The sequence below is a fragment of the Protomyctophum parallelum genome (assembly GCF_964188405.1).
Source record: "Protomyctophum parallelum genome assembly, chromosome: 8".
NCBI classification, from domain to species: Eukaryota; Metazoa; Chordata; class Actinopteri; order Myctophiformes; family Myctophidae; genus Protomyctophum; species Protomyctophum parallelum.
In genome coordinates, this window is record NC_139703.1 from 35,636,845 (window position 1) to 35,664,684 (window position 27,840).

General features: G+C 42.3%; 1 protein-coding gene across 3 annotated transcripts in view; it reads left to right on the forward strand.

Moving 5' to 3' along the window:
• Positions 1-27,840, forward strand: part of atg7 (ATG7 autophagy related 7 homolog) — a 156,374-nt gene that overhangs the window by 28,234 nt on the left and 100,300 nt on the right. For all 3 annotated transcript variants that reach the window (XR_014569661.1, XM_083771700.1, XM_083771701.1), the window contains exons 9-14: positions 6,369-6,490; positions 7,712-7,802; positions 8,015-8,159; positions 8,707-8,865; positions 23,040-23,234; positions 25,946-26,203. Coding sequence is in view for 2 of the 3 variants with exons in the window: in XM_083771700.1 (XP_083627826.1) it covers positions 6,369-6,490; positions 7,712-7,802; positions 8,015-8,159; positions 8,707-8,865; positions 23,040-23,234; positions 25,946-26,203 (970 nt within the window). In the remaining variant the exon portion in view is untranslated. The remainder of the gene's footprint in view (positions 1-6,368; positions 6,491-7,711; positions 7,803-8,014; positions 8,160-8,706; positions 8,866-23,039; positions 23,235-25,945; positions 26,204-27,840) is intronic.

Below are 27,840 nucleotides of genomic sequence, written 5' to 3' on the forward strand. Positions count from 1 at the left end.
TAGACTACCTGCATTACTGCACGAGATGTTTTAAACGAGTTGTTTATCTGTTTGTCTTGGTCAAGTAGCCTACCACCAACCTTTTAAAAGCTTATGTATTATTCATTGCTTCACTGGTATACCAAAATGAATTTGAAAATAAGTATTACTGTTCTCAGGTCGAATATTGATATGCGATTAACATTTTATTAATTGAGATTAATTAAGTACAAAGCCTATCATTTTCCAAGGCCTATTTTTCTTGGAGCATTTTGACTAAATCAGTGTATGCCCCTTTAACTAAGTCCAAAGGCCCACACTGCAAAATCTGATCCTGATCCGCTTCCTGTTAATTGTTTCACAGAATTGGCTGTATCTCGGGTGTTTTTCTTTTTTCTCGCTGTATTTTCATTGAGGCCATGTTCTTTTCAGAAAGGGAAATGACCGCATGGTCCACACTAGTTACTGCTCTTTTTATGAGCTTCCAGGTAGACGGAAGGAAGCGTCTGTAAACTGTCGTAATCTATTGTCTTGAGAGGCTGTAGCCTGAGTTATACTTAAGTAGAGATGCTCCGATCACGTTTTTGGGGGCCGATACCGATCACCGATCTTTTTTTAAATTAATTAATCGACCGATACCGATACTTTTAAATATTATTATTATTAATTTTATTTTTTACTTTACTTATAAAGAAATCCTGGCAACCCATGCCCCGCGGTCATTTCCCGCTAACCTGAACGGGTGCTCCCTAGCCTGGTGAAACCACTCTCCCTGCTGGAGGGGCTCCCATCATCCCATGGCATGCACCCTCGAGAGAAAATAAGGAAAAGAAATGCAGCCTACCAATGTTGTGGAGCTTGATCACCTCCTCCTCCTTTCCCCAATCCTAATAAATCCAAAAGTCGTGTGAATACTTCCATAGCCTAATTACTAAAGGATAAACTATCAGTCTTCTCCAAAATCTGTCAATCTTTGTCATTACTCATTACGTGTTGACAACGGCATTGTAAACAGAAGCCGTGTGTGTGTCACACCAAAAGTGGTGACCTATAGAATCCTGTACATCACACCCCTACACACAGGCACAGCTGTCATTAATGAATGGTCTTGATTGCCTATGCGTTCAAGTTATAATTGACGGTTGTGATTGACAACCTGTTAACTTCCTTGTCACTCAATCAAAAATGTCTGTGCCAAAAAAAGTTTTGAAGATGCCAGAAATGACCTTATTGCAGATGAATATCAATCAATATCAATCACATTCTTCAGCAACACAAGGAATGTGCCAATCACCCTACACCCTAACACATTTTGGGCGGGAACCCCTTTTCGTGTTTTACGCATTATGTTATGCTTTAGCTATTGGGGAAATAGCAGATCTACAAGCTCATAGCGCAGCAGCTTGTAGATCTGCTATTTTTGAAAAGTCTTGAAAATGTGGCGCAAATCTTTGAATATATATTCTTTCAGAGTGAATGTTTTTCACTCAAATATTTGCTTCTGGGGAGGTCCCTGGAACAACATATTTTCAGATGGGGGTCGGTGGCCAATTTCAGATAATTCTAGGGGTCCTTGACATGAAATTATGTAGCTATTTGTACTATTTTAAAATAGTTTCCAAAATATGGCAATTTTTTTTAGGGATTAGGGGTAAAATAGGGTCCTCTGTGTGCAAAGAGACACTGACTGGAGACACAATAAAAAGAGATAAGCCAGTATGCTATAAACTGAAGACAGTATTTACAAAATGAGAGAGTAGAGAGGCTTCTGCACACCAGTGTGATTCAATGCAAGGCGTCAGATTTATTACACACCATTTTAGTTCAAAGTTAAACTGTTAGTTTAGACTTGAGTATTCAAATATTTACACAAATATTGACAGTAGGTGACATTTTTATAGATATAGACACACACACACACACACACACACACACACACACACACTTAGGAATTTAGTCACTCTCCCACGCAGTGGAAAGTTGATCCCTTTTTTTTACCCTCCTTAAGTTCATAGTATCCCACACAGTTTAGAATTAGTGTGGTGAAATCACATTGGAAAGATGTACTGTGTTATGTTGAAGGATTTATTTTCCCTGTTATACAGCAGTGTTGATTTCATCGACTAAAACTAAGACGAAAAATGTTTGTCAACATAAAAACTAAATGGAAAAACTAAACTATGATGACTAAAACTAAGACTAAATATATGGACAATTTCGTCAACAAATAAAAACTAGACTAAAATGTTAGGAAGGGACTAGTGGACAAGAGATCCAGTATAAGTCATTTTACACTTGGTTGCATGCTGAAAATAGCAGATCTACAAGCTCAACACGTCGCGACGCGTTGTGGGCTTGTAGATTGTCTATTTTCAGCAAGTGAAAAAAACTGTCGTTAACGACGGCATCAAGGCTAAATCAACCGTAGATTTAGTCGACTAAAAACTAGAGTAACACTAAAACATTCCAGGTGACTAAAATGTGACTAAAACTAAAAGAATACTATTCAAGAGACTATGACTAAAACTAAAATCAAAATTTGCTGCCAAAAACTGTTATTCAGTAGTTTATGATATCATAATTAACAATCTAGGGGGATTAGGGTTTTGCAGTAGAAGGAAGGTAGCAGAAAAAAATAAGCGACTGAACTTTGACGTCTACCATATTTCACATCCCAACAGTAACTTGGCAGTACTTTTTCTGTTAATACTAGGCTTCAAACTAAGCTTTCCAAAAAAATGTCCCTGGTTTAGCATTTGTAATAATTTTCTCATCACTGTGTTGCTGCTGCATTCACACTAGCTGTGACAGCATTAGGGCTGCAACAAGTCATTTTCAATCCATGCCAAGCAGTGTTGTTTTAGTTTTAGTCATTAGTCTCTTGAATAGTTTTCATTTAGTTTTAGTCACATTTTAGTCACCCGGAATGTTTTAGTGTTGGTCTACTTTTAGTCGACTAAATGTCATAAGACTTTAGTCGACTAAATCTACAAATCTAAAAATGACCGATTTTACAATCTAACACGTTGCGCTGCGACACGTTGTGAGCTTGTAGATCTGCTATTTTCAGCATGCAACCAAGTGTAAAATGACTTATCCTGGATCTCTGGTCCACTAGTCCCTTCCTAACATTTTAGTCTAGTTTTTGTTGACGAAATGTAGTCTTAGTTTTAGTTATCCATAGCTTAGTTTTCATTCAGTTTCCGTTTAGTTTCCGTCAGTGAAAAAAAGGTAGTCGACGAACATTTTTCGTCTTAGTTTTAGTTGACGAAATCAACACTGATGCCAAGCCAGTGACACGATGCTACAAACGGATGCACAACACTACAGTATTGAGAGACATACAGTATGGGTGGAGCATCCTTAAAATGCATTTTAGTCGACTAAATCAACCGTAGATTTAGTCGGCTAAAACTTGACTAAACACTAAAACATTCCAGGTGACTAAAACTAAATTAAGTTTCAGTCCAAAGACTATGACTAAAATAGAAATTTGCTGCCAAAAACAGCACTGATATTAACTTTATTTCTTTAAATGCTTAGTAGAATTTTGTTGAAATCTCTGCATTCGGCATTCACTCTTGTTTTTTGGCACAGACATTTCTGATTGAGTGACAAGGAAGGTAACGGGTTGTCAATCACAACGAAATGCACTGCAGGACACAGGTCGTGAATAAACAGGCTTCATAAAATAAAGGCAATGCCGTTTTAGTCCACACATGAGGTAAAATTAGAAAGTGCTTTTTATTTTCCTCATTTCCAAGTAACCTTTCACAGGCCGGTCAGAGTCAGCCAAAGGCCTGTGTTTGGCCCCCGGGCCACGTGATGCCCAGGTCTGGACTAAACCCTACATGTGTTTGGGGATGTTAACACTTTCAGGGCCTTAGATCAATCTATCCATCTGTCGGGATCGATCTAATACCTTTGGAGCATACGTTGAAGTATTTGCAGCTTTGATTCATGAAAATCCAGCAGGAAATAGTCTGATGGTTTGTTTTTGAAGAGAAAAACAATGTGAAACGAAACCACCCTGCACAGCATGTTGTAGTCCAAACAAACCCCTCGTTCACTTGCATTGAACTCATTTTCCCAGAAGCCCTAACAGCCCAGAGCATGGCTAGATTTCCGGTTTCGTCATCATAACGCGGCGGCCTCGTCACCAGGTCTGCGACAAATCCGCTCTTTCTTTTTAATTATTAAAAAACTGAATCACCCCCAGAAGCAAATATTTCAGTTTAAAACGTTCTTCAAAAAACACCAAAAGGGGTTCCCACCCTGATATTGGGTTAAGCTACTATTAAAGTGGTAAATCTGTACATCTTCATTTATCCAAATAATTCAGAAATGGTGATTACAGCAGTGCACACTGTACAGTGTAAAAATACTGAATGATTTTTGTTGTTGTAATTGACTAATTATTACAATACTATATTCTTTATATATATAAAGCTAGATCTGTAGATTCACTACTTTTGCATGGCACTGACATTATGACAAAATATAAAAATGGGGGCTTTAGTTTACGCTATGGAATAAATATATAAATGCATACACAAAACAGTTGAAATGTGGAGACACATGGTTTCTGCCCAGACTGCCCATGATAACCATGACAATATGAATATGGATGTATTGTAAAGTGTCTGTCAGAAGAGACATGACACAGTATTTGTAGTTTGTGGTTGCAACGTTTGGCTTCTGGTCGCAACATGCCCTAATTGCCTCTTCTATAGAGTGCTAATTCAGAAGAACTTGCGAGTTCTCAAGTGTTCAACTGTGTCCCAGTTTCCCCCCGGAGGAGAGAGCCGTGTTTTTCCTGGCACCGCTCATTTGTATCCCAGATATCTTTTTATTTGTGTTATTTATTTGAACAGGGTGGTCATAGTGAGATTGCTATCTGCTTTAAGCGTACAGTACGTGCGCTGTGGTCAAAGGCGGTTTTCCCCTCCCAAGGCAGACCTCATCAATCTTGTGCATGACCACACTTTGAGACAATTCCGAATAAACTGTTGATGCTGGCTCACATGGCAGATGGGAGGATTATAACGGAGTCATGTTGTCTCACAGGGCTCTTTCACTGTGGAGGTTGACAGTGTAAGCTGACCTCGGTCATTTAGCACCTTATTAGGGGAAATGCGTGTTCATGCTATTGTTTATCTCGTGTGTGTGAGAGAGACTGGCAGCGGGATTACATATCATTAGACATGAACTAATGTACAGTATGTATCTTTGTCTGCTTAACGAGGTGCATTGTATACAGTACTGTGTGTGTGTGTGTTTGTGTGGGTGTATTGACTGATTGATTGAAGTATTTATTAACAGTTTGCAGAATTACAGTACATTTCAAGCACATCTCTCAATACAAAAACTGTTAACTGTGAGTGGACGACACTTCTTTACAAGAAAGTCCACCATTTTCAATTCATCATAACATTTAGAGACGTACAAATATACACTTCTATATAGCCGTGGGGGGGGGGGGGATTCAGATTTTACGGGGGCCAGTTTCGAATTGCAGCCGTCCGTAGGAGCCCTTTGAGAGCGGTTTTGAAGGAGTCAAGGGATTCACATGTCTTAATGAACGTTGGCATAGGAGGGATTTGAATGATGTGTGTGTGTCTGTGTGTGTGTGTCCGTGTGTGTGTGTCCGTGTGTAGGTTGCGAATCTTTGGGTGTCCCACGATTCGATTCCGATTCTTGGGGTCACGATTCGATTCAAAACTATTCTCTATTCAAAATGATTCTCGATTCAATACTACAATACAATATAGCTGTGCTGAACTGAAGTGACTAGTACTGACTACAATAACTTGAAAATGACTGAAGACATGTTTACTGTGATTAGGGTAAGCTTACATGATTGCGAACGCAATGAGCACTAACTATGAGACCCTGCAGATCATGTCTGTCTGTGTGTGTGTGTGTGTGTGTGTGTGTGTGTGTGTCTGTCTGTCTGTCTGTCTGTCTGTCTGTCTGTCTGTCTGTCTGTCTGTCTGTCTGTCTGTCTGTCTGTCTGTCTGTCTGTCTGTCTGTCTGTCTGTCTGTCTGTCTGTCTGTCTGTCTGTCTGTCTGTCTGTCCCGCTGTGACACCACCCGCCCGCCACCAGAGGGCGCAGCTGTAGCACACACACACACACACACACACACACACACACACACACACACACACACACACACACAGGGCGCAGCTGTAGCGCACACACACACACACACACACACACACACACACACACACACAAGCTGCGTTCGTTTCCCGCGTTTGCGCGTCTTACTTGTTAGGGTAAGCTTACGTTTCAAGCTTACAAACACCATGTAGTGAAAACTCCTTTAACTGTAAGCAGAAAAAAACACCCCTATCCGTGTGTGTGTGTGTGTGTTCGTTTTTTCAGGGGTTCCAAACTGGACGTGGTGGAGGTGTTGTGTTTCAGAGACAGAACCCTTCAGGGAAGCCGCTCAATTCTACACAGCATTTTCTTCCAGGTCAAACTGCCTCAAATCTCCCTCAATACAGGTAAACCGTGTGTGTGTGTGTGTGTGTGTGTGTGTGTGCGCGCATGTGCGTGCGCGCTCTATCTGATCTCCCATTATTTGCAGGGTCATATCTGCCGATTCTGACCGATTCCGATATTATACAGAGGACCACAATGGAAACAAGCCTAGGCCCTAGGCGGGCGGGGCTTGGCCCAAAGTTGTATTCAATCAATAAATAATAGCGTATACTCTTTTCCAAGTGTAACTAAATGACTACTGCACGAGATGAGTACAAGAATTAAATGTAGATTTATTTATTTATTTTTGCTGTTGAAAACCGGTTAAATAATCTGTATTTTTTTTTATTTTGAGACCGTTCCGTTACCGATATGGCCGATTCCATCGTGCATCCCTACTCGCAAGTCACCCTGAGCCCTGATACGTTCTACAGTACCCTTTATCCTTTCATCTGCCTCAAATAAAGGATGAAAGCATATGTCCATATAGTCTGTTGAACAGAGTCAACGAGGGCTGGGTCACGTCCTATCACCTCGACATGAGCGAGAGCGCTCTCTCTCTCTCTCTCTCTCTCTCTCTCTCTCTCTCTCTCTCTCTCTCTCTCTCTTTCGCTTTGTCTCTCTCTCACCCCAATCCTGACAGCACACACACACACACACACACACACACACACACACAGAGCAGTGAGTGAAGAGGCCGGAGGAAGCTCTTTGATCTCTAAAGCTTTTTGCTGAGCTGAGACGTCTCTTTCTTTATCTCGTCCTCCTCTTCTCAGGAGTCATTTTTAATTAATTCTTCAAGGGGGGGGAGAAAAAAAATAATCTATTCCTCTGATTCTTTCAGTTTTATGTCGTGGTGTCATTTTCTGCGAGATGAGCCCAAATCCACTGCCTTCGTCCAGTTCAAACCGAACTAGGTCAAGCTACGGCGTTTCTGCCTTTTGTGATGAAAAGAGACACACACAGTTATACCTGGAAGCACAATACGACAGATTTGATTTGATTTTATTAGACGTCATGCAATAAATAAATATTTATAGCTATCTAGCTATATATCTGGTGTTGTGTTTATAGCAGACTCCTCACTCAAATGTGCACTTGCAGTTTGGGGAACTCGGATCGGTGGTTAGACTGGCATATTATGACAAATGAGGGCCGATCCGATACTTTTCCCGATACCGATACAGTATCGGACATCTCTAGTAAAAAGCAGTGTTTCATGGTTGACGTGCTGTCGTTCTCAGAGTGCCCCAAGAGTGTCGGCTGGGAGAAGAACCCCAAGGGGGCCATGGGACCCCGGATGGTCAACCTCAGTGAATGTATGGACCCCAAACGGTAATCTAAAGCACTGTTTCCCCAAACAGTGGGTCCCCTTCTTTTTTGTTTCCTATACATTTTGTTTTTAATTATTATTTCAAAACCTTTTCAGAAAACATAAAAAAATAAAAAAATAATTAAGACATTAAAGGAAAGTCTTAAGAAATTCCATGAATTAGAAAACAAATGGTTAATGTTCTATCTAACTACTCCATCTTGTTTCTCTCCAGGCTGGCCGAGTCGTCGGTGGACCTGAACCTGAAGTTGATGCGGTGGAGGCTGGTGCCCTCACTGGATCTGGACAGGGTGGTCCGCACCAAGTGTCTGCTGCTGGGGGCGGGGACCCTGGGCTGCAACGTCGCCAGGTGCCTCATGGTGAGAGAGGAAGAGAAAGTGTTAACAACTACGCCAGTCTAGTCCTGGTTGATGCATTCAAAGTTTTTTGCTTTCAAATAGAACATTTATTGTCTCCACCAGGCCGAAGAAATCTTTCACAGACTTTCCTACTAGGCTTAGGAATATATCCCACCCTTTTCACATTGGCCTGTTATAGCGCCACCAACATGTGGATTTTTGAAAAACACATTTTTGGAACAAAATGCCTCAAATCACCCAATTGCCATCCAAGTCTTAAGAAGAAATGTCACCCTATTCACATTGGCCTATTATAGCGCCACCAGGAGGCCACAACCTGACCTGCCCTGGTGGAGACCTGTGCATGAGGGGCACCTTTTCTAGTTTTTTTGTCTGTTTTGGTTTCAGACTATCAAACATTCCAAATTTGCTCATGTGTATTTCATATGCAAAATATATGTGAAATACACAAGATGAGCATAATTGAGCATACTTAATATTATATTAATAGAGCCACATCAGGATTACAAAATGTAAGTAGAGCTTTATGCTATGCTCTCTTCTCCAGGGATGGGGGGTGAGGCAGATCACATTCGTGGACAACGCAAAGATCTCCTACTCCAATCCAGTGAGGCAGCCACTGTATGAGTTTGAGGACTGCCTTGGCGGAGGCAAATCCAAAGCCATGGCTGCCGTCGACAGACTCTGCAAAATCTTCCCTGGAGTGGTGAGTAGTTAAATAATCAACCAATCAACCCCCGTGATATTTGCAGCCAAGGGGTTTTTGTGTCATAAGCGTTTTTAGTTTTAGTTTTTTTTATTCTAGCTTTACGATCGCATTTCGGTAGGATTGGTGGTGCTGGAGCTGTTGACAGCCAAACCAAGCAGATAATTATTTGCATATTGATGCTGGAACTCATTACTTTGCTTAATTAGAGGGTGATCTCTTAGGGGGATATGTCAGTTGATTAGCATGGAAATGAAAAGATCACAATCATGGCTGAGGTTTGGTGCAATGGGCTACATGCAGTTATGCACACAGAATAACTCTTCCTACTTCCGGGCCACTTACCTACTGTCTTTACCGATGATACTAATCAAGGTTCTGTTCCAGTTAGTGTGCAGTGGTTCTCAAAAGGACCCCCCATAACACTGGGAGTGTACAAATACGATACGACACAGGAGTGTACAAATACCATACGACACAACTTTATAGAGCGCCGCAGTCCCTCCCCCTTTCAGAAAAACGAGTGGCCCAGGAAATGAAAACCCAATGCATTCTCCCATCGGCACTTCTTGTGCAAAGCCAACTCTGATCGTGACAAATCATGACAATGAACACAATGTTTTGGGCCGATCAAATAATTTATAAGACGAAAAACAAAACAAATAGTGTTGTCTCCAGACTTTCTTTTCTTCTTTCTAATGATTTGATCGGCCCAAAACATTGTGTTCATTGTCATGATTTGTCACCCATTCATTGTCATTTGCCACTCGTTTTTCTGAAAGGGGGAGGGACTGCGGCGCTCTATTGTCAGCTTGCACTGAATTTTGTTTTGCATCACATGACGTCGCCGTTCCAAGATACAGACAAGACAAATCACAGAAGCAGACAGGAACAAGAACAATAGAACTGTTCCCTAGTTGCTATTTTGGGTGCGTCTCCTGTTGTGGGCAGATTCAGCAGGTGTCATGCAGATTCAGTTGCCTTCGCCTCCCTCATAGCGAGGCGCCGCATTCTGCTTCACTGGAAAAATCCTAACCCCCCTGCCACGACATCCTGGCTAAACGACCTGTCATCCTTTATTCACCTAGACAAAAATACGTTCTCAACTAGAGGCTCATTGAATAATAAAACATTATAAAGAAAACATATCCTCTTGGTTTGCCGATTTTGGTTTAAAAGCAGAACAGAACAAAATAGTTATTTGGTCTGTTTTTCTTATATTTAGGGACTCTAAACCGCCTCATGGAGGGAAACAATTGATATTCATCATTTAAAACATGTAAGGGGTCAGAGGAGATACTCTTTGCCAAATGGACCCTTGCCGGTCCATTTGTTTCCATTTGTACACTCTTGAATGGCCCGTACAGAGCCATTCAAGGACACTTTGAGACCCACTGGGGTAGCAGTGAGTGTTTCCAGTGAGCCAACATGGAAACAATGGAACAATAGCGGCACCCAAACTCTGTTTGACCAGAATTAGTATTCTAATTCTACATTAGTATTTCCCCCAAAATGGTGTGTGCATAGAGCCCATTGAAGTTCATTAAACACTTTGAAATACATCATTTCACACACACTGTCTGTGTGTGTAATTGTATGCAGATAGTTCACAGTAGAATGATTAGTAGAATGATTAATCTGCCTTTTGCCCCTAGTAGCGGACTTTTTTTCCCCGTAGTTTCTAAGAGGTCATGCTCTTTGTAATGTCATTTGCTAATTATAATTTTTTGTTTTGCATGTGATTAATACATTTTTTTACATTACACGCTCATTCTGTAGCTCCGAGATGAGGCGTTGTTAAGGTTGAATTAGTGTAAACCCTTTCTGCCCCTTAACGTTTTGGATTAATTGTGGCGAAAAGGGTAAGAAACGTGTATTGTGGAAACTTGCGCCGTTTCTGAAACGTGGTGGGTGGGGCCAAGTGTGTGACCTCATCTCGGAGCTACAGAATGAGCGTAGGGAGAGGGCACATATGGGGCTACATAATAGGATGACGCAGAGAAGGCTCCCTTAACTCAAATACACCAGATTAAGGCCAAGTGTGGAGAAGGACGGACACATGCACACCGTACAGATGAACAGTCTGGTGAGACGTAGGAGGAAACTAGGCAGGAGGCAAACCATAGTCCTAGAGACCTCCCAGTGCCTGGTGTCCCCCAAGAACACACAAGGCAGAGAGAGCTTCCTACTAGTTCTGGCAGGGGATAAAGGACAGTGGGCGGGTCCGCGGGGGAAGTGCCCTGGGCGCGGCGGTTGCTGAGGTGTGGTCAGCACTGGTTTGCTGCACCTGGCCGGCAGGTTTCGAACCACAGCCTGTTGGCCGGGTGTGGCTCTCCCTCCCGGTGCTGGTTGCGCCTCGGTCGTGGCTGCGTGCGGGGTTCCCCTCCGTGGACTTGTCTATAGCTGGAAGCCTGGAGGAGTGGAGCAGTGACTTGGTCAATCACTGCTGACCCGCCAACTGGAGAGTGTAGTGGTTGAGGGTTGAAACATTCTAAGAAGGTTGGAGACCACCTGATGACCTCTCCTCCAGGCCAAGGCATCCATTAGAAATGGATTATATTCGCATCTTTGATGTATTTACAAACTTCACACCCCCTCTAGGTTTCTGACCAATCAGAGCACAGACTGCATAATGGGATGTTCACACCCCCTCTAGGCTTCTGACCAGAAAAACTGAGAACATACTGACAGCCAGCACAGAACTTTCTCGTGCCCAGTGGTGGCCCAACGTATATACTATTTTACACAGCAGTGCTTTTGGCAGCAAATTTTAGTTTTAGTCATAGTCTCTTCAATAGTTTTCATTTAGTTTTAGTCACATTTTAGTCACCTGGAATGTTTTACTGTTTTAGTCTAGTTTTAGTCGACTAAACCTACAGTTGATTTAGTCGACTAAAATGTATGTTGTCGGGCCTTGAGGCCGTCGTAATGACGTGTTTTTACACTTGCTGAAAATAGCCGATCTACAAGCTGCGCTGTGACGCGTTGTGACCTTGTAGATCTGCTATTTTCAGCGTGCAACCAAGTGTTGAATGGCTTATACCGGATGTCTTGTCCACTAGTCCCTTCCTAATATTTGTCTCCACCAGGCCGAAGGCATGGGGAGAGAGTATGTTTTGCACTCCGTCCGTCCGTCCGTGTGTCCGTGTGTCCGTCCGTCCGTGTGTCCGTGTGTCCGTCCGTCCGTCCGTTAGAAGCTAATCTCGGCCACCGTTAACCCGGTCGATGCCACATTTTGCACACACACTCCCTGGATGCCAACGATGAACCTCTGCCCCAAAATTTCCAGAACGGCCTGTTATAGCGCCACCAGGAGGCCGCTTTGTGCAAAACAAGTTTTTGCACAGTACACCTACAGATTTTGTCCAGAAATCCCGCAAATCGTTACACAGTATCTCCATAGTCATGTGCTCAAGACGGATGTGTCTGATATTTCATATTCCATCCTAATTGGCTAACATTGGCTTTCAAATTTTGCAGGATTGGCCTGTTTTGAACAAAAAACCTCAAATCATGAACGCAGCGTGCAATTTCACGTGAAATCTTTCACGCACTTTCCTACTAGGCTGAGGAATATAGCCCACCCATTTCACATTGCCCTGTTATAGCGCCACCAACAGGTGGATTGTGCATGCGTGCCATCCACACGGATCTGCACCATTTCCCATATTCCATCCTGATTGGCAAAGATTGGAACAAACAAACAAAAAACATGTTTATATTACTCCTAAATATTCCTATCCTCCTGGTGGAGACCTGTGCCCAGAAGGGCACTTTTTCTAGTTTAGTCTAGTCTAGTCTAGTCTTAGTTTTAGTCATCATAGCTTAGTTTTCATTTAGTTTAGTTTTCGTCAGTGAAAAGGTAGTCGATGAACATTTTTTCGTCTTGGTTTTAGTCGATGAAAATGACACTATTTCACAGTTTAATGCGGGATAACAATGCCTTCCTTTAACGGTTAATTCCTTCTCTCCCATGTCTGTATATATACGTACCCCGTATCCGTATATATATATATATATATATATATATATATATATACTTTACGGACCCCACCAACGTATACTCTGTGTATATAATGGTTGAGCCCCACGGCAGCTTTTAACACTCACGACGCCAAGCTGCTTCATAACCCGCCAGATGACGGGTTAAGATTTTACCCCACAGGTCGCCGCCATACCTGCCGTATGGCACAGAGTGCCGCGCTATGAACTTGTAGGTCTGAGCTATGAACTTGTAGGTCTGCAATTTTTGGAAACTCGTGAAAATGTGGCGCAAAGCGAACGTTTTGAACTCAAATCCTTGCTTCTGGGGGGGTCCCTGGAACAACATATTTTCAGATGGGGGTCGGCGGCCAATTACATATATTTTTGGGGGTCCTTTACATGAAATAGTTACATATACTACTATACTAAATACTACATGGCATCATGGACACATCTGACATGAGACAACACAGCAGAGGACAACATGGCATCATGGACACATCTGTGCAATCGATAAAAAGGATAAGAAAAAAAAGAGAGCAGCCAACCAAGTACAGTACAAAGTGAAGCATCATAAAGTGCCGTGAGCAAAGTGCTAGTATGTATGTATGTATGTATGTAGTATGCAAAGTGCCTGGATGATACCGCATGGTAGCTGTGTCCATTCAGCTTTGATTCCTGAAAGAACTGCTCCACCACCAAATAATAGGCCACACCCACTTAATCAACTAATTTAATTGGACACAGGTTTGTTTCATTTTTAAAAAGGAATATCCAAAAAAGAGTGTTATGGAATTTGAATGTGCTATTGACTGTTCTTTTTGGAATTAATTAAAATCCGCCTATAGAGGAAAATAACAAAATGGCGAAGGCCAGAATCTTTGGCAGCCGCATTTACTCTGAACTGAGTGGGTGGGCACAATTTGAGCGGATGGTCGTGGCTTTGTTGAGCAGCTGTCTATTATAGAAGAAATCAAGGCTGAAATTCGATGCCAGCAATTTTTGTTGCCAGGAATTTCTATCTTTGATAACAAGGTTACCATACCAACCGATACAGGAGAAGGAAATCCATCATGAGGATCAATGCGCGTGTACCCCATAGGGATCCACTCATTGTCGTTTCTATGCTGCTTCTAATCTCGGCTCCTCCTGTCCACATGTCGAAGTGTCCTTGGGCAAGACACTGAACCCTACATTGTCTCCAATGAGTCGGCCGGTGTGAGCTCGCCACCGTCGATGTGGGAAGTGAGGACGCTGGCGTCGACTGACATTATTATTTTTGATCGCATTGCGCCCGACATATTACCGTTTGTGGTGAAAGCTAAGACATGTCGGCTGCTGCTCGCACAACTTTTTGGTTCTCCTCTCGCTGTGTTGGTCTGTGCCATCCAGGGTTCATTTGTGACTTTGTACCGCGTCGCTCCCGACATGTAAATGTTTCTGGTGAGAGGTAAACACTAGGGGTGCACGATTATGGATTTATCCCATCTCCGATTATTTGCAGGGTCATATCTGCCGATACCGATTCTGACCGATTCCGATATTATACAGAGGACCACAATGTAAACAAGCCTAGGCCCTATAGGGGCTTAATTGGCCCAAAGCCTGTTAATAATGTATTCAATCAATCAATCAATCAATAATAGCATATACTACACAAATTAAATGTAGATTTATTTATATATTTTTGCTGGTGAAACCTGATGAAATAATCTGTATTATTTTGAGACCGTTCCGATACCGATATGGCATTTTTATGGCAGATTCCAAATATATGCTACCGATTACCGTAATTTCCGGACTATAAGCCGCGGCTTTTTACCCATGATTTGAACCCTGCGGCTTATACAACGGTGCGGCTTATCTATGGATTTTTACAGCTAACGCAGAGCCATCTCAGGCTCTGAGCTAACATAGCTGCGGCATATAGTCCGGTGCGGCTTATAGTCCGGTGCGGCTTGTATATGGGATTTTCCCTAAATTTGGCTGGTGCGGCTTATATTCAGGTGCGGCTTATAGTCCGGAAATTACTACTAGTAATCGTACATCCCTAGTAAACAGTGTGCACTAATGCTAAATGATAGCAAAGTGTGTGTATGGGGCTGGCGGCGGGTGGAAACTCCTTCTCTTAAAGTGAACGTTGATTGTGGCACAGGTGAACTACATTTATGCTAGCTAGCGGCACATAAATAATAAACTAAACCCTAGGAGAGGTTCTCGTCATCCTGCTAAACACCTAACCAACACTGACTTTCGCTGATGACATCGCATTTATCAGTCAATCGTTGGAATACGCTCAGGCTGTCCTTCAGTCTCTTGAGCAGGCCTCCAACTGTGTTGGTCTTTATCTCAACGAGACGAAAACTGAAAACGTAAATATATGCAAATCCAACAATAACCAAATCAAAACACTTAACGACACTCCTTTGAAACAGGTTGATGACTACAAGTATTTGGGTTCATATTATCTTCCCAAACGTACTTTCAAACTAGGAAGGGTATGGCCTGGTCAGCCTGCAATGACATGCACAAGATCTGGGCATCCCAGCTTAGTAAGAGGTTCCAAGTAGGGATGCCCGATATTATCGGCCTCCCGGTATATGCATAAATAAGTAAAATAAATGAAAAATATATAGTTAAAGGAGTTCTTACTGTATGGTATGTGTGTGTGATATGAAATATGAGCCTACCATAATCAGTAATCCTTAATATATTCCATATATTCAAGGGCTTTTGGAGAGAAATGAGACAGTCTTGAAGCTTCAAGGACCACCACTTTTAAACCTATGTTCATATAATAGGTCCTCACTAATAATCATGATAAAATGGCACAATTCTTTTCTACTCAGTCTGTGTCTCATAGGAGGGCTGTGGGCAGTTCAGAAACCCGTCCACCAGTGACATCATCATTAAGCAGATTTTCTTTTAAACAAGATTTTTTTTACAAAAATGTTTAGATTTTTATTATCGTGAGAACGATGGCTTCCATTTTCACATTGCAACTTTTCAGGACTAGAAAGCCTGCAGTTTCTATTAGCTTGGATTCCCCATCGATGATGTCACTGGTGGACGGGTTTCTGAACTGCCCACAGCCCTCCTATGACACACAAAAAAATGAAATGCAGGTATTTTCTTCACCACTTGAAACCTTAATTACATACTTGTTGTACATTAATATCCACAAGCTCACAAAGCATTGCAGTTCATGTTATGAGCTTGTACTAGATCTGCTATTTTCGCAGAATGTTCACCTAAAACTAAGACGAAAATTTTTCGTCGACTACCTTTTTTCCACTGATGAAAACTAAATGGAAACTAAATGAAAACTCAGCTATGACCACTAAAACTAAGACTAAATATACTGACAATTTCGTCAACAAATAAAAACTAGACTAAAATGTTAGGAAGGGACTAGTGGACAAGAGATCCAGTATAAGTAATTTTACATTTGGTTGCATGCTGAAAATAGCACATCTACAAGCTCACAACACGTCGCACTGCGAGCTTGTAGATCTGCTATTTTCAGCAAGTGTAAAAACAGTCATTACGTCGGCATCGAGGCCCGCCAAAATACATTTTAGTGTGAATCAACTGTAGATTTAGTCGACTAAAACCTTCCAGGTGACTAAAATGTGACTAAAACTAAAATCTAAATTTGCTGCCAAATGTGGTTATGGAAATCTTTTTACGCAGGGAACCGTTGTCCGAAGATTCAAGCAGTTTATTTCTTTTAGGAGCATACAGCAAGCTACATGCAGAACTCTGTGCAATGGTTTACATTGTAAACGTATGTATATCATATACAGTACACTCTCATATACAGTATATGACAGTGAGAACAGAACACACAGCTTTTACATTTGTCTAGCTTTATCTGGCACTTTGTTTTGACCTCATATCCTGTCTTCTATTCACACACATGCACGCACACGCACACACACTTTCCGCTATGCTGTCTCCACCAGTACGAATCTCTTATACACCAACATTGGTTTTTTTTAGGAAGCATTTTTGTTCGTATAAGAACAGCTTGTGCAAAGAGCTCGTGACAGACACTTTTCATTCACACCCAACTGGACTTAAGATTGATACTATGAAGTATACCAGCATATACCAACAGCACAGCAAAAATAAAAAAATACCAGTACATTAGCGTCTAGCGAGTGAGTAAAAGGGGTTTTGACCCGCTGTCTATCTGAAATGGAAGCTTTAATGCTCCTGACCCGGTGAGGTTTCAGCATTTGTGTTTGACTGGCTCACCTCGCCAGCCTCACAACCGGTCCCTGATAATTGATATTTCCCAGTTCCCGATGGAGATATCATCGTCCATTGTGAGAGCCGAGGGTGATGAGGAGAACAAAAAAACCTGGCACGCTCAACCACTTCCCTCACTTCCTCTCTCACTGCAGACTCTCAGGAAAAGCGGCACGCCTTCCTTCGCCGGCCCCTGGTGTCAGCTGAGTGTCATCATTAATCAGTCACAGTCGGCATCTGCAAGATGCATCTGTCAAATGTCTTTCTTTATATATGCCTACCTTCAACCTGGACTCACAATTCTGTCTCTAACCTAGAAACCGAGGACGATTTCTCAGCTTTCATTTTTTTAAATCTGTGAGTTTTTTTTTAAACTATCACCGATAGAAATGGCGTGATTTCTGACTTCATGTGGTGGATTAGCTACATAGTACAGACAGACGCCTCATGCAGAGGCACACCATGTAAACCTTTGCCTACATAGTACAGACAGACAGACAGACGCCTCATGCAGAGGCTCACCGTAAACCTTTGTCTAGTAGTACAGAGAGACGCCTCATGCAGAGTCACACCATGCTACATAGTACAGACAGACAGACACATCATGCAGAGGCTCACCATGTAAACCTTTGCAGAACCAATCCGTTGTCTGTACGGCGGTCCTTTTGGACGTTTTAAGCATTGTTATACTTTAGCCATTGAAAAATAACAGATCTGCAAGCTCGAGCTATGAGCTTGTAGGTCTGCTATTTTAGAAGGTCAGCGGCCAATTACATAAAATCTTTGGGGGTCCTTGACATGAAAATGTTTGAGAACGACTGACATAGAAACATAGGGTTTTTCAGAAAACTGTCAGGATTTAGAAGACATTTGTAGAATCGTTCCCAGGTCAAAATGGGTTAAGGAGGACCCTCTCGAAAATGAGATACTATATCTCAATAAGGCTGTACCCTAGCCCTGTTTTTAGGACTCGTACTTTGGCAGAAATTTTCGAGCGAACATCCGAACCATTTGGTTCTAATTAATTAATTTCTCAGAGTGCTTTTAACCACCAGGCTGCAATTCTTAAATAGATCCTCCGGGGCGACGTTGCATAGACTATCAGTGAAATCAGGGGTTGGTGAGGGTTGCTTTTAATACACTATAATGACAACACGAGATATCCGTCTTGAACATGATCAGAGCGCAGCGCGGCTCTCTCGTCTCTCCCAACACACACACACACACACACACACACACACACACACACACACACACACACACACAGAGAGAGCGTCAAGTGGCTGCTGTGCTGTGACATGCGAAAATAACTGATCTGCACCAGCGGTTTCAAAATGAGCCATGACCTTTCAAGCAGCCCCCAAAACATGGCAATTGTGAGTAGCCTACAACTGTCCATATATTTTGTCGTATGATCAAAAATGCTTCCCAATGTCTCTGTGAGCTTGCTGGCTGCAGTGTAGCTTGCTCGTTAGCTGTCACTCGTTCATTAATTTGTTATAAATTATTGTAAACACAACATGAACATAGTACTCTTATTATGCATATCGCATTCTCGCAGAGAATACAAAAAAAGTTAATATTTTTTTATAATATTAAAAAATTATAATAATAAAAAAACAAATGGTTCAAGGCCATAAATTAAGATTCGAGTGCCAACCCTAACGAGCGGACATTCGAACCCTGAATGTTCGGGGACAGCCTAAATAAAGAATTTCAAACAATAAGGGAGTGGACCGGTGGCATGATTGGTTACCAAAGCGTAGGTTTGCCAGTGTCTGTTCTTGCCACCATATTCTAGCACAACTTATCTCTCATTTTGAAATTTTCCACTACAATCAATAGTTGGAGGTCTACTCTCCAATAGTGTCTGTCGAATGGCAACATGAGACTAGCTCATGAGTCTAGCTTTCTACTACTTTGCCATCTATTCGTCTGATTTTCTGCCTGCCCTTCTTTCCGTGTGCTGCAAAGGGCATCTGTCCAACTCTCAGTCTGACGCACACAAGCCCCGGGTCCTGGGGAATGGTGAGTGAAGCCTGAATGTAGACACAACAGACTACGGCTGGTTCATGCAAGGACACTACGTTAACGGTGTCAAAACCGGTTTTACGGTTTGACTGTGGACAAAAAGGCCTGAGGTGGAATTTATAGTTTGCAATTTTGGCAACAACTTTGTCTTGTGTAGATTTTGTAAACAGACTGTTTGAGAGTGCATTTACAAAAATGCATGTCCTTGGACCAAAATAAGTTTGCAAGTAATCAATGTTGATTGTGTAAATTGTGCGTTTCACTAGCCTTAAAGCTGCTATAAGCAATACTATGTCAACATTTTTTTTTTATTATTATTATTTTTTAAATTCAGACAGCCAGCAATGGGTAAAACGCTCCCCAAAAAAACCGTTAGTCTCTGTGACACATCTAGAGGACACAATCTGCTTTCAAAGATGTTCCTAGAAGCAGAAGTCATTGATCTACTTCCTGATTGGTTAGTCATTGAGACCGGGTTTTTTTTTTTCGACCAATGACAAAGCTTCTAGGAACATCTTTTGAATGCAGATTGTGGCCCCTAGATGTGTCACAGACATATTATTGCTTATAGCTAATATTTCAAACCAAAACACAATTTAAGGAGTTTCAGTTTGACACTTTAATCTCTCTGGATCGGAGTTCGAAAATAAACATTCACTGGCTTCGTGCTCATGCTACCACCTTTCCCCCCTCCTTAATAGCGCATATTTCACTTGCAAATAGTGTTTGACAGGGAACGTGTTCTCTTTGAAATCACTGCAACAGTCTTCTCATTTCAATTTGACATCACACCTGTTATTTACTTGATTTATTCTCCGTGCAGTGCGACGCGTTGTGGGCTTATAGATCGGCTGCATGTGTGCCAGAGCTGAGCACACACACAGCATGGTGTCAGATTTCACTTTCACTTTCGCTTTAGTTTGGTGACAGGTCTTAGCTGCATTGGAGCTTATACTTCCACAATGTTTTAGTGCTTTTATTTACTCACAATAACCTGTAACAACGGTGCGCTCTCAATTCATCCTGTAATGATTTCCTGTTGGAGTCTTGATCAGCGCTGATGAAGGCAATGTGAGCTGAAACACGTCCGATGTTGGTCTCATTATTTGTTGGTCGTATTATCATATTAAATTATCATTGTTACGCTCACTCTGTATATCCACAGGCATAATAGCATGATGATGCCATTACAAAACATGGGCTACATGGAAGAAATGTGTTTAATAAAACGAAATTAACTTCTATAGAAGGTCCTAAATTAACTTAATTAAGCACTCGCCGTCTCTGTGTCATCTTGTTCTGTCTTAATTTTACAGAGTATAGAGATAGACTACTATACAATCAAATAAATCTGCATACAAGATAATTTCAGAGAGGGAGGGAAATACTACATTAACTGTTAACTACATTAAGGGCGATGTCAGTATATTTAGTCTTAGTTTTAGTCATCATAGACAGGCCTATGTCAGTATATTTAGTTTTAGTCATAAACTTAGTTTTCATTTAGTTTCCATTTAGTTTTCGCCAGTGAAAAAAGGTAGTCGATGAACATTTTTCATCTTGGTTTTAGACGTCGATGAAAACAACACTGCTTAGAGGCAGTTTGGTTGTTACTATTTACTATTATTTGATGATGGTGATGAACCACCTCAGCTTTGCCTAGGTGGTTAAACTCCCTGTCGGTGAATTATCTCCCGACAATGACCACCTAGCCAGATATTATCCTTTACATATCAACCAGTAGGTTCCTTATCAAGAACATTTAATGGAGCCAGTAGGCTCTACTGGAACGGAGACGTTGTTGTCAGCCATTGTCTGACGTGGCGTTGGTCGCGTTCTCCGACTATTACAAAGCCTATTATAAGGGCCTTGCAAACGGGGAGTGATGAAACGCGCCTTTAGTTCATTTTATTGAACGTGAATTTGTTGCGCACGTGCTCATTACACGCACACGCCCGCGACTCACCAGACCTGGATTCTGTTTCGCTTTTTTCTTTTACGCTTGCGTTGTCGCGCCCCTCTTCAACAGACCTGGAAGAGACCTGTGTTGATCCAGGCAACAACGCCTGCATTCCTCGCTTCACGGCCCTTAAGATATGTTTCAATGTCGGGTTATAACTGGCTGTCGATGGTGACGTAATTAGGATATGTTTCAGTGTCGGGTGAATTAAAGGTATGTTTATATGTATACATGTATGTGATCTTTATTACGTCAACATCAAAAGCCAGTTATAACCCGGCATTGATACATATCTTAAAGTGAGTAATAATCTGGCTCAAGTTTGCTTCCTGCTGTTGTCATTTTGGCCACCATGTTGTGCAGACATCATTGATTCATCTGTTCATCCATTGATCCCAGTTAAAGACATTCCATCTGCTCTTCCATCTGCCAACTCAATACTTAAAGGACAACTTTAGTTTTTTTCAACCAAGGTTCATGTTTGAGGTTGTAATTGGAGAAAGTAAAAGATGAGTGTAAATTTGTTTTCATTTGCAGCTTTCAAACAACGTGTTTTTTGACTGGGGGGGGGGGGGGGGGTCATATTTTGACAGGAATTGCCTGTCATAATTTGACCCCCCAGTATCAGGATGTATTAGGATGTTGATATTCATTCATCAGCCAACACCCCCCACTCACAGGTAGTAACCCCCCCCCCCCCCCCTTGGCATGTTAGTTTGACAGCTGCAGTTGAGTTAGAATGAGCATATTGGAAGGCTGTGAAAAGTGGCTCTAGTATTGACTGTGATTGACAAATATAGAATAATACATGATATTTGGCAATCAGCCCCTCCTAAGTCCAGCTTTTTGTGTGTGTGTGTGTGTGTGTGTGTGTGTGTGTGTGTGTGTGTGTGTGTGTGTGTGTGTGTGTGTGTGTGTGTGTGTGTGTGTGTGTGTGTGTGTGTGTGTGTGTGTGTGTGTGTGTGTGTGTGTGTGTGTGTGTGTGTGTGTGTGTGTGTGTGTGTGTGTGTGTGTGTGTGTGTGTGCAAAGTGCAAACACAAACCTTGTCCTAAGACAAACATTAAATGCCTTTGACAATGAATGGAACATTTTGAGCGTTTGTGTAAAACACAAACATTGCACAACACAAGCACTGAAGACGAAGGTGAGGACGCAAAATCTGATTGGCCGGGAATGAGATGACGGTATGATGATGTACGATGATAAATCAACAAAGCTTGCTAGTATGCCTCTGTGGGCCTCAGTAGACGACGCGGACGCGGTATGAGGACTTTCAGTTCAGTCACAACAACAAGAGCTCTTCCTCTCTGCTCATGTTGCACATTCAGCTGGCACTCGGCACCTAGCTATGGGAACGGGCGTCCAAGGAGTTAAGGAGTTAACTTCTGTTAACAAAGGAAATTCTTACTGCTGCCATCCAAACATAATGCCAGTATGACTTCAAACGAATGTTTAAATCTGTCTTGAGAAAGTATAAAGTGATTGAATGTGAGGATGTGCCAGTCATGCTATATGTATCAGCTGTTCATGATGAGTCATGCTGTATGTATCATCAGCTGTTCATGATGCTAACTGAAGCATCAGTCAATCAGTCAATTGATCTTCCTCAATTAACATCCATGACTTGCAATTAATGCAGAAAACTATTTTTGCACCGCGGGCAGATTAACTTTGCAGACAGGATTCACAATGAATCTGAAATATATATATTATATGCCAATATATTGGCATATAATATAATTTGACTTTCTGACTTTCTCCTCTTTTGTAATGGAGTTATGGATGACAATTCCTTCTCATGCTTGTTTAACTAGCCATGTTTTTAGTACCTTACTTGAGATTTACCCTGAGATAGGTAGAAAATGGGCTGAAGTTGTCCATTAATTAATAATGTACTGTCCCCCCCCCCGTCCCCGTCCCCCATGTTTCCATCCCTTCATGCAGAACGCAAAGGGCTACGACATGAGCATCCCCATGCCGGGCCACCCGGTCAACTTCTCCGAGGCCACTCTGTCCCAGGCGCAGAAGGACGTGGAGCAGCTGGAGACGCTGGTCTCGGAACACGACGTGGTCTTCCTGCTCATGGACACCAGGGAGAGCCGCTGGCTGCCCACTGTCATAGGCGCCAGCAAGAGGAAGGTGAGAGCCGTGTTGTTTTAGTCAGGCATGACGATAACGTAAATGACGTCAACGGCCCTTTTTTCAGGACCAATATCTGACGTTGATGGAATAAACTGAAAAGATTCAGGACGAGACTGACACTGACAAGCTAAACAGCACTCTTGGTTTCGTTGATGAGACGAGACTAGACGAACATTTTAGTGGTTTGACTAACAAAGTTTCAGAATGCATGGAAACGTTCCGACAATTGTGCGTGAAAAAATATCAGAGAGAAACTCCTCCTGAATACAGACAAATGCAAATTTCATAAGTTGATCCTAGCGCCGCCATAAAAGCACGAACTGCACTCAAACCATTTCCGTTGCGTGTTTGCTGAATGAAATGGTAATATGCTTGGGGTCCATCTTCATATTGAGCTTCTTCTTTGTTCGCTGGTGTGGTCGCTCTTCCTGTGAACTGGAACCTGGTACAGTACGTGGGATCTGTTCCACGGGTGTTCCAGGAAATTAAACATGTTGCCAGACAGTAGACAGTACCTGCCAAATTCTTCCCTGTATTCTTTGGAATCATATTAGTCGCCAGGCAACATTGTGTTATTGAATATTATGTCAGAGAACATTAACCCATTTCGACCTTTCGAAGACGATTCTACAAATGTCTTCTAAATCCTGACAGTTTTCTGAAAATCCCATGTTTCTAGATCAGTCGTTCTCAAACTTTTTTCATGTCAATGGCCTCCAAAAAATTTATGTAATTGGCCTCCGACCCCCATCTGAAAATATGTTGTTCCAGGGACCTCCCAGAAGCAAAGATTTGATTTAAAAACGTTCAACGACCTACAAGCTCGTAGCGCGCCACTGTTATAGCTAAAGTATAACATAATGCTTCAAACGCCAAAAGGTGTTCCCGCCCAAAATGGGTTAAGAACTTTTAAAGCCTCCGGTGGTATCGATGGCACAAGGCATAAAGTGCTCTGTGGTTGAGTGTTTTCTGGGGCCACAGATTAGGTTTTCTTTGGCTAGCTTGACCGAGAGGTAATTTGTCCAATTTCTGCAACATCATTGAGGCAGGTTTCCAGACGTAATACAAAAATTGATACAGCAATTTCTTTAACCTGTGTTCCCAAGAAATTCAATATAGTTTTTTCGTTTTTTGTTATGCTTGTAAGTTTATTGTTTTTACAAGTAGGTAGTAGTAGGTAGTCTTGGGAAACAATGTTCTCCCGCTTGTTTCTGTAGAGTGAGGCAGCTTGATACAAATTCACCTCCTGGACTTGACGCTAGTATATAAATGGTGAAAATGAATGTTAAATGGTGCATTTATATAGCGCTGTTATCTAACACGCTTTACAAAGAATGTTGCATTACATTCACACACACACACACACACACACACACACACACACACACACACACACACACACACACACACACACACACACACACACACACACACACACACACACACACACACACACACACACACACACACACACTCATACATACATACATACACCGATGGTGGAGGCACCATGAACCTGCACATCGGGAGCAATTAGGGGTTCAGAGTCTTCCCAAAGAAAGGAATCCAAGCTAATAGAAACTGCGATTATGTCACTGGTGGACGGGCTTCTTAACTGCCCTCAGCCCTCCTATGATGAGACACAGACTGATTATTAGTGAGGAGTCGAGGACCAAATATATATGAAGATAGGTTGAAAAGTGGTGACGTGGTCCTTTAACCACCACCCTATTGTAAACTAAACTTCCCCAGGGATCAAATATGCTAGGCCTTCTCCTTTTTCCCCGCCTTCTACTTTACACCAAGTCTTTTTGGCGAATGTTCGTCCCAGAATATGGGCGCTAGGTTTTCCATGTGGTTAATTTGCTTTAACATTATTCGTCACGGAGAAAATGGACATGTTCTCACTTAAGATATTTTGTTTTGATGATTTGCAAGAGGACGACGGCGTCACTCCCGTGAAATAGTGTAATAGCAAGTATGAATGGGTACAGTACAGGCTTTAGTTCCGACACACTATTGGTCCGACTGTCATTAGAACGACAACCTACCTCAAACCCTAACCTAACCATAACCGCAAGCACGGGAGCAGCACAAGTTCGACCGCAACCGATTAATATGTTATCACTGCATTAAATACACGAAATCAACCGTTATCAGGCCGTTGGAATGCGGCCAATATGGCCATATTGGCATACTAGACGTTGTGGTGTTTGACTGTGTTCACCGGGACTGCACAGTGGTGCAGACATAGCCTGGTAAAAGACGGTTCCAGGGGCATGGAAAGTAGGGGGGACTAATACTACCACACATGCTGGGAGCCTACTTGAGAACGACATTTCATACCCTAAACTAAACATAACCGCAAGCGCGGAGCAGCGCAGTCACCTTCCGTGTCGCCTCAGTCATGGTCACAAAAATGCCAAACACTCACCATAGTTTCACTTCCGCGTTTCCCCCGGTATCATGATTACAACATTCTGGCTGTATTCTAAGCTGTTGATCACAAACATTCTCTTGATTATGGGGTGATAACATTCGAAGCGGGTGGTTTTCCGCATGTCGGACCTTTTGGTGTGTCGTATCTGCGCGTGCATCCCGTTATGAATAATGAGGCTTTATCGTCTCAGTTTCTGTCTGTCCCCCTCCTCCTTTTCCTCCTCATCCTCGTCCTCATCCTCCTCTTCCTCCTCCTCCTCTGTCTCTAGCTGGTGATGAACGCGGCGCTGGGCTTCGACACCTTCGTGGTGATGAGACACGGCCTGAAGAAGGCGTTGGCCAACCAGAATCTGTCCACCGCGGACGGAGGAGACTCTTCCCCATCGTGCTCCTCCGCCTCCTCTTCGCCGTCCACTCCGGCGGCGGCCTCGGCCAGCGCTGCCGTCGCCCCCTCGTCTCTGTTCTCCAACATTCCAGGACACAAGCTGGGCTGCTACTTCTGCAATGACGTGGTGGCACCGGGGGATGTGAGTACTGGTAGACCGCACGCACGCACGCACGCACTCTGAAAGCTATTTGAGAATGTTCTTCTTATTTTGAAGCTCAAGGCAGCATGAAAATACAAGGTAATACTTCAGTTGTGTTTACATAAACAGAGGAGAGGAGGCACCGAAAAGGTGTAGGCTGAAGCCGAAGCTTATTTTGCCTAAAGAGTAACTTGGTTACTGACAGAACAAAACAAGAGTAAGAAGAACATACCACACAGCTTTTACGCCTGTCTAGCTTTTTCTGGTACTTTGTTTTGGACTCACATCCTGTCTTCTATTTTTGTATCCTCTTTCCCTTTTTAAAAATAAAATAAAAAAGGTTTTGACCCTCCCTGACCTTTTGGATTATCTTTTCCAGCCAGTCACTCATCCCCAGTTGAAGGCCACAGCAGAATGCTATACTGACCCCTGTCCTCTATTCAAATGTCATGAAAACACCACACATCAAAGTTAATGTTGACATTAGTCTGCCTCTCACCCCTGGTTCTGGGCCGTTGACTTGGCTAATAGTGTCGAGCTTCACTCGCGGATGTGTTTGACTTTCGCATCAGCTGCCTAATTGAATATAACAATTGAAAATCTTCTGATAAAACATTAGCTAGGTTTTTTTTTTCTTTTGTTCCCTAAAAAACAAATAAAGGTACGGCTGCAACTATCTATTGTGTTTGATTATTATATCAATTAAGAGATGCACATTTTGGTTAATAAAAAAAAACTTTTAAAAGCTGTTATACTTTGTCATGCAAAAACAGGTCTGCTATTTTATTGGCGTGTTTTTGGGGAGGCTCAGACAGCATCAAGGTTCAATAGTGTCCCCAATGGGCAAATGTACCTATAGCTAAGCCCCGCCCTCTCCCACTTAGACACTCCCACTTGAACACTTTCCAGCCGGGCTCATTCAGTCCAATGTAAATATCATGGATTTTACACATTAAATACTGGTTCATTTTTGGAACCAGACCTTCAAAATCTCTTCCAAATCCGTCAACAAGGCCAGCCATATGCACTGGAAAAATATGTGCGTATTTCTTTTTTAAAACAATGTTTTGTCATATAGGAAAACTATTGGTGGAGAAGTTTGTCCAACCCATTTTATGCTTAGCTGTGATTGGACCATAGCAGTTTGGGGAGGGGCTTAGCTATAGGTCGCTATCCATTAAAGTGCTAGCGTTAAAGTGCTATGCAATAAGTGTGAGCAACATCAGAGCGAATACACAGAGCTTTGGTGAGCTCCTGTTTCTTAAAGATAATTATGCTCTAGGCTGTTGTGTGTGAGCCAATTACGTTAGAAGCCACTTTTACAATTTTCCCAAGGAAGAAAATTGTAAAAGTGGCCTCTAAAGGGCAGTCCATACTTTCTCCGACCATCAAACTTTTCGTCGGAAAGCTCCGGTACAACTACAACATGACGTCACTTGCAACTTCTGAAAAGCATTTCTCCGAATTTTTGTTCTGAAAGCTGCACTCCCAGATGTTGTGACTCTCCGAACTCTACTTCGGAGAAAAAATAAAAGTCTGATCTTTCCGACGAAAAGTTCGGTGGTCGGAGACAGTATGGACTGCCCTTAACCCTTGGCCTACAATTCACGGAAAAAACGGAATTAATCGAAAAATCT